Raw genomic sequence first — 17,654 nt, forward strand, 5'->3', positions numbered from 1 at the left:
TAATAAATAAATAAATATTAAAAAAAAAGAAAGTAAAATATTAGTTTTCTCAGCTTTAAAATAAGGAAATGATGTAACCATTTTATTTTTTCATTTGGAAACAAAAGGCCAACCACAGAAATTGAAGCTAAGGTGTTGAGATACTTACTCATCTTTAATCCCAGCACTTGGGAGACAGAGGCAGGAAAGTCTCTCTTACTTTAAGACCAGCCTGGTGTACATAGCTAGTTCCAGGACAGCCAGGGCTGCATGCGGAGCTCCTGTCTGAAAAACAAACAAAGCAGAACTAAACAAGGAACAGTTAAAATTGGGGTGCTTCTCTTAAAGGAGCATTGCTTTGTTTTGTTTCGGTTTGCTTTCCTCCCACTCCTGACTCCTCCTTCAGAGCTGAGAAGGTTTAGGAAGGGGGACTATTCTGGGTTAGAGGAGGGGCTCCAGTCTCAGCCTCTCTAGTCACTACAGCAAACCCAAGACCTGGGACTAAAGGTGTTCTTGCTGATCAGTGTTTACTACTAAAGGCACAAAAGCCATCATGGTTCTGGAGAAAAGATTTGAAACTTTGAATTATTCTGAGCTTAAACTCTTTTTTTCAAATTCAATTTCTACATAAATTTGGATCAGGATTGGGGAGGCTGTTGTCATTTTTCTCTCATGGTTCCTAAGCCTGTGATTCCTAAACTCTATCATAGTCCAGAAAACTATTTCTAGCTCTGTTGCCAAAAGTACTTTGAGCTCTCTTACCCTAGGAGAGGAACCAAAAAGTTTTTGTACAGATTAGTTCTTTATAAGAACAAAAGTCCTTTGGGGATTTACTAATTCCTTCGCCTCCCTTTGTGCACACAATCATTCCTGTGCCCTCATGTTAGGACTTTGCTCTAAGGCAATTTTCCAGAGCCAGGAGAGATCTTCAAGCCCCTGCTGACCCCACAGTATGCAGCACTGTGCCTGATTAACTGGGCAAGGTCGGACTTGCCTTTTACAGTCTGCCCTCCAACCCCTACTCAGCCCCTCTGCTAAGAAATCCCAGAAATGCTTTAATGCTCTAGATGTAAGTAGATCAGGGCACTTGGCCCTCAGGAACTCTGAGCTTTTGCAATTTTCTCCCCCTAGAACTAATGGCAGTGCTAACTGCACTGAGAGATGTATGCTATAGGCCATGTTTTATGTCCTCTATTCTCCCCAAACTGCCAGGATTAGAAAGAACTACCCTCTTGTACAAAGATCAAGAAAGAAATAGCTTCAGATTATCTAGTAAATGATTAGCAAATATGAAGACGAAAAAGATCTCGACTAAGGCTGTGAATTCAGTGTCAGTAACTGTCTGTTGGCCACAATCAAGTGTGGCCCTTTCACCCTCCACTGCAGTGGTTCTCAACCTGTGGGTCGAGACCCATTTGGGGGTCAAACAACTCTTACAAGAGCTCACCTGAGAACCATCAGAAAGATCAGATTCATAATAGTTTCAAAATGACAATTGTGAAGTAGTGAAAGACCCACAACGTGAGGACTCCCCCACGTTCTGACTCAGGAGAGGCGACACCCCAAAACCACCAACGAGAAACAGACTTGCTGCAAATTGCAAGAGGATTTTTATTCAAGAGCGCTCTCGGGCCCACGGTCATACACCACGCAGGGATAGAGGACCGTGGCGCCCTGAGTAGCTGAGTAAAGGGGTATTTAAAGGAAAAAACCACAACTCAAGGAGGTGGGAAGGGTGTTGTTGGAAAATACCAAAAATACCAGTTAAGAGTCACAAGGAAGTACAAAGTCACAGGTGTCACAAGGAATACCTGGTAATTGTTAACTCTCAAGACAGTTTCTAAGAGCCCCTAACAATAGCACATTTGCATTGCAGGTTCCAGTAACGGTCAGGGTGCCATTCTTTGAATTGAACCCAGGAAGGGGGTGGGTGGAGGAATGTCGCTATCTGTTTTATGATTAGCATACCTTGGAGCACTGAGTTTACTACTCTTTCAGTAGCAATGAAAATAATGTTATGGTTGGGGTTCTCACAGCATGAGGCACTGTATTAAAGGGCTGCAGCATTAGGAAGGGTGAAAGCCACTGCTCTAGTATATATTGCTAGTTGATTACTCAGCAAAGCATTGAATGTACCAAAAGCTAGTATTTTGCTGCTTTGGGAATCTGAAACACCAAGGACCCCTTCTTAAGGAGGCCAGTAAGGAGGATAGCACATTGAATAGTTCGTTGTCAGGGTCTAATTGGGTCTGCAAGAATAGTTCTGTCTCAGCAGAGCCAGTCCGAAGAAGCACAGCTCTGTTATGTCAGACAAACTCCTTTTGTGTAGTTCTTAATTACTTTCCCATGAGTTTCTTGTTTTTTAGGTTTTATCTGTTCAGTTAGTGTACTACAAAGCAAATTACTTCAGGCATTTAAGCAACAGGTGGGGGAAGGGGAGGGGAAGCGGGGGTGGGGGGTGGGTGGAGAGGGTAAATAACTGGCTTGCTTAGGAACTTTAACTGTGGCTTTCCTGGGTTCAGCTTTCCTCTCTGCACATTCAAGCATTATATCTCTCTGTGTTCAAAAGGAAAAGTTAGTCCTAGATTCCTAATGAATGCTACAGAGAGAGAAAGCCTTTTGCAGGTCTCTGGCTTGTCCTTTCTGGACTGTGGGGAGTACCTTGCATAAGCAGCTCCATGTTTCATTAAGGAGCTTCCTAGAGGTGTTAATTCGGATGATGCTAATGACTAGTGAAGCCCCACTGGTTTTCCATTGTGGAAGAAGCCAGTCTTTTTCTGATTGATTTTTTCATTTGTGTTCCAGCTGCCTCATATACAGATAGCTCTGACGATGAGACATCCCCCAGGGACAAGCAGCAAAAGAACTCTAAGGGAAGTAGCGACTTCTGTGTCAAGAACATCAAACAAGCGGAGTTTGGACGCAGAGAAATTGAAATTGCTGAGCAAGGTAAAGAAATAATGCCTTTTTGCCTGCCTGTGTCATTTTGTCATGTTAATACTCCTGGGTCATCTGGCTTGTCAAATTTCAGTGCAATACTAAATCACATTTTTGTTTATTAAATTGTCTGAGATTGGTGTTGTTCTGGAACCTAGGCTGACCTTGCACTCGAGATAATTCTCTTGTCTCAGCCTCCCAAATTCTGGGATTATAGGTGTGAGTTTGCATGTCCATCCCTGAGCTTGGGAAACACTTTGGGGAGGGAGTGAAGTCCAGTGGTTCTGGAGGAAACCCCTGGCTAAGAATTGGCACATAGAAGATAAGACTGGGGAGCATTTGTCTCTGAAGGCCTCTCAGAGAACATTCGGGAACACCATCTAACAGAAGCTGACCAAGAGAACTTGAATGAATATTTTTTATGTTTTTTCTTTCATCTTTTATTCCCTCTGTTTAATATTCTATGTTTGTATTGGACTTTTTCAGAGATGCCTGCCTTGATGGCTTTAAGGAAGAGAGCCCAAGGAGAAAAGCCTTTGGCTGGAGCCAAAATTGTGGGTTGTACGCACATCACTGCTCAGACAGCCGTGAGTGCTTTTCTTAATAACAGTAATAATCGCACCAGTTATTGAATGCCAGCAACTGCCAGCACCAAGCTAACAACATTATTTCATTAATCCACAAAATGCTATGTAGGCAGGTATTCCTTTTTCCATTTTGTAAACAAGGAAACCGAGGCCCGAATGCTCGAGTAATCTGTCAGAGTTGTACAGCCAGGAGGGCACAGGCTAAGCTTGATCATGAGTGTATAGGTGAACCCATGAATGCTTTCTCCTGTCTCCTACTTCTCCATCAGCCTGCCCAGAGTCCTCTCTCTGAGACTGTATACATGAGAGCATTCAGCAGCAAGTGAGAGAAAACTGATTCGACCTGACCTCAGCCTATAGGAACTTACTACATTGTGTTTCCAGAAGTCCGTGTGTGGAAGGCAGGCTGTGGCTGGGGTGGAGGAGTCTGTTTTACTGCTTGATGATTTTTTTCAGAACTGTCTCCACATTTTATCACTCCATACAAACTGACTAAGTGCTTACAGCTACATAGTCACCAAGGACACTATGGAAGGACTGCTTCTTCTGCTCTCCTAAGAGCCAGAAACCTTCGCTGAGGTCCTGCAGGACAGTCCAGCATGCCATGAGCAGGACTGGTTACATGCCCCTGCTGGACTAGTTCTAAGAAGGGACTAAACTCCCCATGACTGCCTTAGACCAGAGATTGCTCCACTCAGTGGAGTTAGCTCCTATTTATAAGCAAGGTACTTTCAATGCCCCTGAATTATTCTGAGGTAGAACTTAGATACACCATAATCTATATGTTATATGAAATTTAAAATTTTTAATATAAAATCAAAACTATAATAGGGAGAAATAAAAAGTAATTTATAATAAAAATATATTTCAATATATAAACGCTTAAGCAACACTATAATAGTCTGATATCTGTACTAACTAATATAGATGGAAATGTAGGGGATTGTCTTATGTGAATGAGTGTTTTGCTTGTGAGTATGTAGGTGTTCATGTGCTATAGAGCCTGCAGAGGCCAGAAGAGAGCACTGGACACTCTAGAAATGGCATTATAGACTGTGGTGCTGAGAACCAAACTCTGCTCTCAACTGTTGAGCCATCTCTCCAGATCCTGTTTTTTGCTCGTTTCTTTTTGTTTGTTTGTTTGTTTTTGTTTTTTGAGATAGGGTTTCTCTGTGCAGCCCTGGCTGTCCTGGAACTCACTCTGTAGACCAGGCTGGCCTCGAACTCAGAAATCCGCCTACTTCTGCCTCCCAAGTGCTGGGATTAAAGGCATGTGCCACCACGCCCGGCTTGCTCATTTTCTTGTGTGTGACGGTATCTCATGTAGCCTCTACTGGTTTCTAACTTGCTATTTTAGCTAAAGCTAGCTTGAATGTTTAATCCTTCTGTCTCCTGAGTACTGTAATTATAGACATGCACCACCATGCCTGACATTATGTCCAGAATATTAAAACAACATTTTCATTGATTTTATGAAAGGAAAAGCAACTCTTTCCAACTCCTGACAACCACAGTGAAAAGTCAGCATTCTCTATTCACTGATACAATTGTTGCATTCCTAGAAGGACTGTTACTGAAACTATAAAAAATACTTCTGTCAGTACTGATAGTCTCTAAGACCAAATAATTTTAAGTTAGGATTTTCACCCATGTGAACTTTCATTAGGACAAATGAAGTTTATTCCAGATCAGCAGTTTTTTCTTGTAAGTGGATATCCTAATCTTCATTGTTTCAGATCCCTGGCCTTTCTTCCCCCGACAATCACTGTGGCAAACTAAGTAGTCCTATAGTACTCTACATCTCTTCTTTTGAGTTGTCATCCAAAATGTAGTAGGTTTGGAGTTCCAAATACATTGAGATCCAAAGGAAAAGTGGTGTATTGAAAACATTCTAGCACTTTTTATGGGACTTGTAAGATTTAAGTCATCTTCCTTCTCCCCGTCTCTTTCTTCTAAGACAGGGTCTCATGTAGCCCAGATGGGCCTCAAAACTGCTGGGTAGCTGAGGCTGGTCTTGAACTCATGATCTCCTGTCTCAATCTCCCAGATGCTAGAATTATGGGTATTATGGGTGGTATATGCCACCATGCAAAAACTAGCTAGTGTGCATGTGCTCGCTCTGTCTTTGTTCTGTGCGCTCTCTCTCTCTGTGTGTGTGTGTGTGTGTGTGTGTGTGTGTGTGTGTGTGTTTGTAGAGGCCAGAGGTGGGGATCTTCAGTCACTATCATCTTATTTTTTGAGAAGGGTTTCTCACCAGGCAGTGGTGGCACACACCTTTAATCCCACCACTTGGGAGGCAAAGGCAGGTGAATTTCTGAGATTGAGGCCAGCCTGGTGTACAGAGTGAGTTCCAGGACAGCCAAGGCTACACAGAGAAACCCTGTCTCAAAACAAAACAAAACAAAAAACAAACAAACAAAACAGAGAAAGAGAGAGAGAGAGATCTCATTGAACCTGCAGCTTACTGATTGGCTGGAGTGGCTGGCCAGAAAGCCTCAGAGATACACTTGTCCCTGCTCCCCTATCAGCAGGCTCACAGAGGCACTCCATGGCACCCAGCTTGTACATGGGGGTTGGTGATCAGAATGCAGGCCTCCATGCTTGCACAACAAGCACTTTACCCAGTGAACCAGCCTTTTCAAGCTGACATTGCTACGTAGCAGATGAAGTTGGTATTGGTCAAACACCTGATCTTCCTGCCTCTTTCCTGAGTGTTGGGATTTCAGAAACGTGTACCAGACCCAGTTAGTTAGTTAAGTTGTTTGTTTTTCAGTGCAGGAGACTGAACCCAGGGCCTTACACAGACTGGACAGGCATTCCTATCACTGAGCTTTATCCCCGGCACGTCAGTCAACTTGGAAGAGACTGTCCCTCAGCACTCACTCACATGGTCACATTGTTAATGAAGGGCAGACAGAGATTCCATGGAGACAGATAGCATCTGAATTCCCTCTGAGACTGCTGAGTTAAATGGCTCTGAGGAAAAGGATACCCTGAATTCCTAAAATTAACACAATAAATTAAAATTTAATTTCTTTTTGGAGCTACAGATTAATGAATTGAGGCAAAGCATGCTTAAAATCTTTCCTACGCTTCTCACATGAGAATTCAGTGTGATAGCTTAAAATAGGAAGTCCTCTACGTACTGGATCATGTTGCTAAGTTATATCTAGTTTGTTTTTATCTCAGACTATTTTCCTGAATGAATGAATTATTATTAATTTACCAATTTAATATCATTTTATTATTTCTATCCTAATTTTTTTTAATCTCTGTAATTTTTCTAACTATGTTTGCATTAATTATATAATAATCTAATATTACCTCTATATAATATAGAAATATAAAGGCTGAGGGCTAGAGATGTAGCTTAGTTAACTGAGTGCTTGCCTAGCACCACAAAGCCGTGAGTTTGATCCCCACCACCATTAAACCCAACATGGTGGTGCGTTCCTGTGGTCCCAGCTCTAGAAAGGCTGGCAAGAATATTACAAGTTCGGGGTCATTCTCCACTACCTAGTGAACTAGCTTGTGCCCAGCCTGGGCTATTGGGTTACATAAGACCCAGCCCCTCCCAAAAGAAACAAGGAGGAAAAAGGGAGGAGTCTCCTATGTCCCCTCTAGTATGTAGTTAATCATTTCTTAGTTGGGTCTTCTAACCTAATTTCATTGCTGTTGCTACTAAATTATAATAAATTTAAGTCAAGGAACTGGAGAGACAAGGCTCAGCAGTTAAGAGTGCTTGCTACTCTTGCAGAAGACCAGAGTTTGTTTTTCAGCACATGCTGGAGGGCTCACAATGGCCTATAACTCCAGTTTCAGGGTATCCAAAACCCTCTTCAGGCTTAGCAGCCAAGGAATTTACCTTTTGAGCCATCTTGGTGGTACCTTGTTTTTAATTTTTCTAGATGGTCTCACTATGTATGTAACCCAAAGTAGCTTGGAATTGTCTGTGTATCCCAAGCTATCCTTAAACTAAACTTCTTCCTGCCTCCTGAGAGCAAGATTATAAGTATACGCGACACCACACTTGAACATTTTTGAATGCAGGTTCTTAGTCTCATTAAGGTCGAAAGTTATACTTGAGTTAACGACATTCCTTCAGCATTTTTTCCGTGCCCAACCCATTGTTTCCTGTTCTTACTTAATGAGTTATAATCTACTATTTTCAATATTTTAATGCTTATTTTATCCTCAGTTTGTCCAAAAGATGCCCCAAATGTGGTTTCTATGGCTTATTTTTAAAAATTGTTTCTTTCTCTCTTTCTCTCCTTGCCCCCATGTATGTGGGGCAGGGAGAGGGTTTCTGTTTGTGTTCATATATGTGTGTATGCATGTGGAGGCTAGAAGTCAACCTCAGTTGTCTCCCTCAGTCACATTCCATCTTATTTTTTTAGGCATACTCCAGCTGAATCTAGAGCTCACTGATTTGGCTCGAATAGCTGTCTATCTGGCCAGCAAGCCTCAGGGCCCTCCCGTCACCACCTCCCGGTGCTGGAATCCAGGCACACACCATTGGGATTACAGGCACGGTCCACTGTGCCAGCTTTCTACATGTGTGCTGGGCATCCGTACTCAGGCCCTCCTTGCACTTTACCTGCTGAGATACCCCTCCAGCCCACTTTAAAATTTGTGTGTGTGTTGTGTGTGTCTGTGTGTTCATTTGTGCCTGTGTATACAGTCAGAGAATAAAATCAGCTGTCCTTTTCCCTAATAGTCATCCACTTTGTTTGAAATGGGGTCTCTTCACTAGCCTGGTGCTCTCCAAGCAGGCAACAAGCTTCAGCAGTCTGCTGTCATCAGCCTTTCCCCCTTAATTTTGTTTTACATGAAGATCTTGGAGATTAAACTTGGGTCCTCATGCTTGCAAGCCAGCACTTTCCTGACTGAGTCTCGTCCCAGCCTTTGTCTTTGTCATTTGGCCTTTCTTTTCATTCCTCAAGTATTTTTCCTTGTTTCTGGTACATCATGATCTACTCCTATCCACTCTTCCCATACACGCCTTGGAATAAGACCTTTTTGAAGGAACTCACAGGGGCTACTTTCAGTGGACCTTGGCACTATTCAGCTCTTGTTCCTGGATCCTCTTTTGTTAATTTTGGAAAGTGACTGCTCACTAACTCTAAATGGATTTGCTTTGCTCTGTTCTCTCTGTCTTTACTTTTGGGAACTTCAGTGACATGTGTCAGATCATTTGATAATATCCCATTCATCGTGGCTGGTCTGTTCAGTTTGTTTGGTTTTGTTTCCCTACTCTCCTTTGCTCTTTGTGTTTTAGTTTGTAATTTCTCTTCTGCTGTCTTTAAGGTGACTAACTGTCCTTGAAAGTGCCCAGTCTAGAAAGACTAAGGATTCTTAGAACCTTACATGGCTTTTCATTATGTTGTGATCTTTTTTTTTTTTTTTTTTTTTTTTTTTTTGTCTGTTTGTTTCTGGCATTGTATTTCACTTGTTTTTATAGTTTCTATCTCTGTTAACTTCCCTGTTTGTGAATATTGTTATCTTTTTATTAACATAAACATGTTATTAATCATAGCTTTTGTTTTGCTTTCTTGGAGACAGCCTCACTTAATCCAAGCTTCCCTTGAATTGGAAATCTCCATGTAGCTAGGGATGACCTTGGATTTCTAGTTGGGTTCCTCTGAGTGCTGGGATTACAGGCACGTGCCACCACACCTAATTTACTGAGCGCTGAAGGTCAAATCCAGCGCTTCAAGATGCTAAGCAAATGAACTTCTAGCTTTTGTTTTCACATCTTAAAAAGCTTTGATGAGTTTTTCATTTCCATCAGAGTCGTGAACTGCCTGGAATTTCAGCTGGGTTGAGCACTATAGGCTTCAGGTTTCTTCAGCAGTGGACTGAAGATGATAGGTTACTCAGACTGATTGATTATAGGTTATTTCCCTGGTGTTTTCTACTTTGCCCTCAGCTTTCAGCTACTTGAACACCAGTATGCCACAGAGGGGCCTGCCTTACCTGAAGCCATTGACTGTTGTTTTGTGGTAGGGCTCGCCTTCTTGGTGAGGGTAAGTGAGGGTCTTGAATCTTCTGATCCAGTCAGTATTGACTGCTTAGTATTAAGCAGGCATCTGTGAGGGGAGGGCTTTCCTAGTGTCTCTGTTGCTTTCTATAGCTGCCAATTTTTTTCTTTTAGTTGGTAAGTCTAGCAGAAGATACTTTCTTGTCTTTTGTGGAAAAAGAGAGAAGTAATGGATCTTTTATAGTATTATAAATAGTGACCTACCCTGAGCTCTGGACAGTCCCTGTGAATCTTCCAGTTTTGCTTTCCTGTCCCCCATGAAGAGTTTTTGCATGGCTCTTAATGCAGACATGATTGCTAAACTTCTGTTACTTAAGGCTTTTGCTTTCTGTGAGAGAGACTAGTGTATTGGCAGTCAGCCCCTTGACTCTAGCTTTTCTTGTGAGTACTCGGCAGGTGCTCTTGGAAGGGACCTTCCTTGCCTGTGAGTATGAAAGCTTGTGTCTAGTAGGAGCAATGCAGAATTCCAAATTACACACTTCCTTTCTACATTTGGCCTTCAGTTTAAATTTTCGCAAATTTTTCTTACCCTTATATATGCAACTACCATTTCCTTCCATGCTTTGCCAAGAATGAAACAGTCCCAGTCTACATCAGGGCTTGTACTCCAAATTGACCTCAAACTTTGAAAGATGACTTTGACCATCTGGTTCTCTTCCCTCCACTTAGCCAGTGCTGGATTCTAGGCCTGTGCCACTATGCCTGGTTTGATTAGGTGCTGGGAATCTAATCCAGGGCTTCCTGTATACAAGGCAAACACTCTGCATCCCCAGCATTATGTAATCTTTTCACGTTGGAACTGTCGTACTTTATGTATCGGAAAGAGATCCAAAACTGTATGTCTGTATTTTGATACAAAATTTTTTTCTCTGAAATTCGTAATTACTCTTAACTGGGGAAAGTATAGAGTCAGCTTACTGGAGCCTACTTCTCTGCCCTGTGTTGAAAATACTGAAGCTGTTCTATAAAATACAACTTGAAATACTTGGCCTAGTTTACTCTTGATGTGTTGTATCAAGATGTATAGAGACAGAAGCACAGACAGGAGTGGTGTGCATGGCTGTAATTGCAATGCTGGAGAAGTGAAAGGAGGTGGAGCAAGAGTGCCCAGCTACGTGAGACCCTGTCTTTAACAGAAGATAAACTAAGTCTTAAGCAGGTGTGTGATGCAGGCTTGGTTGTCTCCCCACTCTTTAACACAGGTGCTTATGGAGACACTGGGTGCTCTGGGGGCACAGTGCCGATGGGCTGCCTGCAACATCTACTCCACCCTCAATGAAGTGGCTGCTGCTCTCGCAGAAAGTGGTAAGAGTTGGGCTCTGTTCTGTCTTTATCTTAGATAAGTCTTCAAGAAGTTCCAGTGTTTCAACGCAAATCTTTAAGGAAGATTGGCTGTAAGGCAGCTGCCTTTGAAGCAATGGATCCTGTTGATTTGTTCTCTTGGAGGACTTCTTTACTCAAACATGATTTAGTTAACTGGTCTTTACAGTTGGCAAATAGCTGCCCGTGTCTCATGTTCTAGTCACACTGCTTCCATTCACAAAGAGACCACCAGTGAACACTACTCACCACTCACGGTAATATGGAACACCGGAGCCATAGTTTGTGCAGGGTTTTCCAGTTCCTGCAGGTTTTCCAGTAAATGGCTTGCCCTGCTTTAATGTTTAGTTTGTCTGCTTCAGCAGTAAAAAAGACTTGGCCTGGCAGATTAATTGATTAAAGTGTCCACTAATGCTTGAAGGACAAAAAGAAAGAAAAATTTGGATTCTGTCAGCTTTCTCTTTTCCCTCTGTGTAATACACAGTTTGGTACCAAAACTACTTCTGAGATCTTGGGAGATACCAGGAAAAGCCTACAGAACACACATCTCTCTCCTGTGACTAGTACTCTTGATATTTCATTAGTTCTTGAATTAATTTATAAAAATTTACTCCTTATATATGATAGAAAATTATAAAAATATTAAGTATATATCCAGTGAATTGTAAGCAGGCATGTATTTCTTTGTCTTTTTTTCCTAGCACATGACTATTGACAATTAAAAGTATCTTTGCTCTCACAACCTTATATTGTGATAGAAAAGGTTATATACTTACATAAATGATAATTAAAAGACTGGTTTGATAAAATGTCATATCTGCTAAACCCATATTTGAGGCCAGGCACAGTGACATCTCTGTCATCCCAGCTTTGTAGGAAGGTTGAGACCAAAGTACCATAGTTCAGGACTTGCTTGGAGAATGTAGTAGATCTTGTCTCAAAATAAAAATTTTCAAAAAGAAAATTGGAGATCATGGCTCACACCTGGCATCACAGCCATGGCTCATACCTGGCATCACAGCCATGGCTCACACCTGTCATCACAGCCATGGCTCACACCTGTCATCACAGCCATGGCTCACACCTGCCATCACAGCCATGGCTCACACCTGTTATCACAGCCATGGCTCACACCTGCTATCACAGCCATGGCTCACACCTGCAATCCCAGACATGGCTCACACCTGCCAACACAGCCCTCAGAAGGCTGAGACATGAGAATGGCCACAAGTTTGAGGATGGCCTGGAATCCATGGTAAGAGGTCTCAAAACTACCTGCATGAATAAATAATGAGTGAATGAATGAATGAGTGAATGAATGAATAAGTTGGGCTAGGGATGAAGTTCAGTGATAGAGCACTGGTTTAGTGTACTCTGTGAATTCAACTTCATTCCCCAACACTACAAAAATAGATAAACCTATGTTCAGTAATACATAAATCTAAACCGATAGATTAGAAACTTGAGATTCATTTGGTTCTCACCCAGCTCAGTTAAGCAGCCTGCAGAGTGTACATGACATTTGACTAGGCTGTGATGTGGAGCAGGCACTTCAGTAGGTCAGAGTTTCCCTGTGAAGCATGTGGAGATCCTGATAGAAGGAAAACAAGTGGGCTTGGGAGATGATGAGACTGCCAGCTTGAATGGACCAAGAACGTATTTCTGGTTTCCTCTTTTCCCTCCAATAGTCCTATTTTTAGCAACTCTTACATTCTTGCTGCTTGTCCTTTGAGCCAAGAAGAGCAGAATAGCCCTACAGGAAAATGTATGGATAAGGGGACTTGAAGGCAATATTAACCAGTGAAAGAAGTTAATCCAAAGACTAGAGCAAAAGGAAATCATTTAGAATTGTCCCTTTTATAGCATGTAACAGTTTTCCTCTGTTCTTTTGATTATTCTTAGGGTTTCCCGTCTTTGCCTGGAAAGGAGAATCAGAAGATGACTTTTGGTGGTGCATTGACAGATGCGTGAATGTGGAGGGCTGGCAGCCAAACATGGTGGGTCAGAGTCTGAATGCAGTTCATGAGGAGAGAGCTGATGATGGGAAAGACGGGGTCGGGCTTTCCCAAGAAAAGAAAGGAAAGTGGATCCATCCCTGTCCAGTGTACACGGGTATCCAGCAAAGTTCAGGGAGTCTTCTTAGGATACCTCTAGATACTGAACTTTATAACAGCAAAGAATCTTACTTAGCTCAGTGTGGTGGTATGCATCTGTAACCCACATTTGGGAAGCCAAGACAGCCAGGTCATGAGTTCGAGACCAGCCAGAAAGCTTTTGCATTTATCAGTAACATTAAAACGATACCCAGGAATCACACATGACTGACTAAAATGCAGAAGTGACACCTTTCTGTCCCCTTTTCACAGTTGCTCCAGTAACAGTATGATAATCACAACAAACAGACATGGAAAGCACAGCCGACTTGTGGATCCAGAGACACTTAGGAACCTAGAATCTACACACTGAGTTCTTAGTATGCTTGGAGCACTTTCAAGTGCAGATTTCTTCTTTTTATTTTATAAAAGATGATGCAAAAGTTTAGGGTTCTTCATTTTTACTTTATTTTTGCTTCGTTATCTAAAAGATCTGAGAAGTTATAAAGCTCTGTGGTAGAGCTTTGCCTGACATTTGTAAAGCCCTTGGTTTAGTCCCAAGCACTGAAGAGTAAAAAAAAAATTAAATGTAGGACTGGGGGAAACCCTGGTTTAGCATGCTTGAAGCAAGTGGGGGGGAGGGGAATCTCACACTTTATATCTTAAATTTTTACTTTTAAATACTAAAAGCACAATTATATTCATAGAGAAAGAAATAGGCATAAAATATGATATATTTCCTGCTACGAACATTTCTACAGTATTCTGAAGAGATTAGAGAATCAGCAGAGAGAGACAGAGACACAAAGATAAAGAGCGGGGAAGAAATGATTCCTTGCTGTTGTTGGCCATAAGATGGGTATGGTGCCCAGCCGAGAAGCAGCTTCTGCTGACTGATGTGGCCCAGGTCACATGGCACCAAGTGCTGGCTTGAGGAGGGAGGGGATGATGGTGGCTATATATAAGGTGAGTCAGTTCGTTCCTGCAAATTTGGGTGACAAAAAGGGAGTCTGACTGACAGATAATAAGGATGATGGGAAGCAGGGTGCATGTCTCTAGGGTATAAAGCTAATTTTATAGTCATGAACACAGGGACTGTGGCATTGTACCCAGAACCTTTGCAGTCGTGGAGCCAACACAGCTGCTAGAAACGTTAGTGGAGACAGCACAAGGATCAAAAGAGTTGTTGTCTCACAAAATAGGGTTCACCGGACAAAACCCGTACTTTTCCTTACATCATACCCTCAGGAAGAAGAGGATTATCTGAAGTCAAGAACTTTCTGCAGTAGGACAGCACAGGACAGTTTATAGGCTGCAGTCTCTAAATAAGTACTATAAATAGCAACTCCTTGACTGTGCCAGATACCTTTGTTTAAAAGGGAAAGTAGCTCAGTTGGTAGAGTACTTGTCTGGCCTGCATGAAGGCCTGGATTTTCTCCCCAGCACTGTGTAAGCCAGGTGTAGTAACACATGTCTATCATCAATCCCAGCAGGAGGATTGGGGGTACAGGTCAGGTGGGAGAGATGGTTCATTGGGTAAAGGCTTGATGCCCAAACATGAGGAGGTGAATTAGGATCCCTAGTTCACATAAAAGCCAGGTGTGGTAGCAGGCACTCATTAGCACAGCATGGGGCTTAAGAAAAAGGGAGAGCCCTGGGGCTCAGTGTCAGCCAGTCTAACCCAAATAATAAGCTCCAGGTTAGGATACTGCCTCAGAAGAGAAGGTGGGAAGTAGGGCCAGAGGCAGAATGCAGCGGGGATTGAAATGGTCTCTACCCTTCATCTATATCCCTGGCCCCTCTTTTGGATTTCTTGGCAACATTCATTGGTTCTTAGGGATTCTATCTGTAGGTATGTAAGCAAGGCTAAGAGTTCTCATGAGAGTTCTGCCTTGGTCCCTACCCTCAATCAAGATTTGATTGAGTCAGACAAAATACAGTAATAGTAGGAGCAGAAGCAAAGATCAGATGATAGACCTGAGGTTGGGTGTTTTGTGTGCCCTGGGCTTCAGGATGGCATTTTTGACACTTTAGCGTTGATATCCTGGAAGTTTAAAGAAGTCTTAACCCAGCAGAGGATGACTGAGTTCTTTGGCCACGGACCAGGATAGGTGTAACAATTTGGAAAAGTCCTGCTGAGACCCTTGACAGTCCTGAAGGGGTGACATGCCACTGCCTTGTGCCTGACTTATAATTCAGAAACCTTCCTCGCTGATGGAAGCTCTAGTGGGCACAGCATTGTATTTATCTTTAATCTCGACTTGAAATAGTGATGAGCTGTTCAGAGGCATGCTTATACACCTACATGCTGCACGGTTCCCTGGTTATTTTTAATTTGGCTTATACAGAGTGCGAGGTTGAGCTAGGCAAAACCTCAGTGCCGCCTGAGACATTGGGTGGGAGAGTGCGTGAGCTTTGGGAGAAGTAAAAGATTAACAACTTCAGGTTTAAAAGCCATTGTTCTTCAAGGGAGACTAATTATCTGTCCTTTTATTTAAACTAAACCTTAGCTGAATTTATTTAAAGTACTAAAATCAGCAGCTAGAATTGAGTTTTCTAAAGATCTGCAGTGTATTTGAGAACTAGAGGTCTTGATGGCCTCCTGAGCTGATTATCCATAAGATAATCATATGCTGCAATGTGGTTTAATGATGTAGATAATGTCGGTCTTCTGACTGAGAGACTCGGAGTTGGCCTTTCTCCCCGTCTCTTTTCTTAGAGTATAATGACTCTTTTATTTGGTAGGTTATTGTATTTACTCAGACTTAAAGTTACTTTTTATAACTATATGGAAAATTTTAAGTACCTGTACATTGGTACTTGGAAATTGGGAAGCCTACAGCTTCATCAAGACAAATGACAGTCCTGGTGCTTCTGTTGCAGATACTGGATGATGGAGGAGATCTGACTCACTGGATTTATAAAAAGTATCCCAACATGTTTAAAAAAATCAAAGGCATAGTCGAGGAGAGTGTTACTGGAGTCCATAGGTAAGATTTAACAGTCATCCCTAACTTACATAGAGAATCTTATGATCACATGTCTGTAGAACATATTACATTATGTGGAAAATTGAAGTTTTTCTATAAGGTAACAAGTGTAAGGCTAGTCATTTATTTTAATTAACAATACAAATTGCAAACCTAAAATGGTGAGCAACTCAGATGAAGAAGCAGGTACGGTCCTCATGTTTTCTTGTCACTGTGGTGCAGTGACTGCTTGCTCTTTTGGGACATTCTTTTGGTAAATATTTATTGAGCTACTACAATGAGCCAGGCACTGTTCTGTGATAGAGACTCACAGTAGATAATAACCTTTGTCCTCTCTCACAGACAGCAAGCCAGGGCTTTGGGTTCCATCACAAAGTAGCCTTGGATAAAACTAGAACCATTTCTGTTAGTCGTATTCACCAATAAAGAATTGAAAGCACCGGTCAGTGGTGGCGCACGCCTTTAATCCCAGCACTTGGGAGGCAGAGGCAGGAAGATTAATGAGTTCGAGGCCAGCCTGGTCTACAGAGTGAGTTCCAGGACAGCCAGGGCTACACAGAGAAACCCTGTCTCCAAAACAAAACAAAACAAAAAAAGAATTGAAAGCATGAAAAAAAACTTTCACTCAAAAGCATGCCACCATGACTGCTTTAATGTTTTCCAATCTCTTGAACATATAAAACTATAGCTTGGAGATGGAGAGATGGCTTAGTGGCTAGGAGCACTGGCTGCTCTTCCAAAAGACTCGGGTTTAATTCCCAGTACACACATGGCAGCTCACAACTGTCTGTAACTCCTGTTCCAGGAGATCCAATGCCTTCATAGGGACGCACATGGCAGGGAAAGCACCAATGCACATAAAAGTAAAAAACAAAAAGCCCTATAGCTTTCAACAACCTTCTGATTCTTAGAATGGGCTAAGTTATTAAATTTATATGTGTGTACATATGTGCTCACATACTTGCATGTCACAAATGTAGATGCCACAAGAAAAGACAACTTGTGGAAATTAGTTCTTTTTTATCATATTAGAGCCACAAATTGAGCTCAGAATGTCAAGTTTGGCAGAGACCTTACCCACTGAGCCTTATCCTAGCCCCAGGAGGTGAATTTTTAATAAAACAAATACTTCTCCTTTTTAATGGACTTAGTTTTTAAACTCATGTATGTATAGCTATGCATTTTATGGGTTTGTATATTGTTATGAATTGGAAACTACTAATAATGGTAGGATTATGCTGGATTTTTTAAAGTATTGTTTAAAATTAGTTCTTTTAAAGCTATTTTTAAGATTGTGTGTGTGTGTGTAAGAGAGAGAGAGAGAGAGAGAGAGAGAGAGAGAGAGAGAGAGAGAGCATGCATTAGGTTTCCTGAAGACAGAGTGGCAGGTGATGCCAAGCCACTAGATGGGATCAACGTGGATCAGTCTCTGGACAAGCAGGAAATACGCTCTCAACCACTGAGTCACTTCTCCAGCCCCCACATTACTTCTTTTTTTAATTATTAAAAAGGAATATAAAATTTATATGAAGGTTGGAAGAGATTGCTCAGTGGTTTTAGAGCTCTTGCTACATTTGCAGAGGACCCAGAGTTGGTTCCTAGGATCTACCTGGCATCTCACAACGTTGGTTACTCAAGTTCCAGAAGATCTAACATCCTCTTTGGGCCTCACCAGGCACCCATGCCTTAAACATACATGCATTCAAGT

The 17,654-nt window shown here is 42.0% G+C and overlaps 1 protein-coding gene across 12 annotated transcripts in view; it reads left to right on the top strand.

Annotated features, from left to right (window-relative positions):
• The window catches only part of Ahcyl2 (S-adenosylhomocysteine hydrolase-like 2), a 143,932-nt gene that overhangs the window by 99,405 nt on the left and 26,873 nt on the right, over window positions 1–17,654 (top strand). For all 12 annotated transcript variants that reach the window (XM_011241082.2, NM_021414.6, NM_001171000.2 and 9 more), the window contains 5 exons: window positions 2,785–2,928; window positions 3,403–3,503; window positions 10,746–10,848; window positions 12,766–12,860; window positions 15,840–15,946. In XM_011241082.2, coding sequence (XP_011239384.1) covers window positions 2,785–2,928; window positions 3,403–3,503; window positions 10,746–10,848; window positions 12,766–12,860; window positions 15,840–15,946 — 550 coding nt within the window. The remainder of the gene's footprint in view (window positions 1–2,784; window positions 2,929–3,402; window positions 3,504–10,745; window positions 10,849–12,765; window positions 12,861–15,839; window positions 15,947–17,654) is intronic.

This window comes from Mus musculus, chromosome 6 (assembly GCF_000001635.26).
Source record: "Mus musculus strain C57BL/6J chromosome 6, GRCm38.p6 C57BL/6J".
Taxonomy (NCBI): domain Eukaryota; kingdom Metazoa; phylum Chordata; class Mammalia; order Rodentia; family Muridae; genus Mus; species Mus musculus.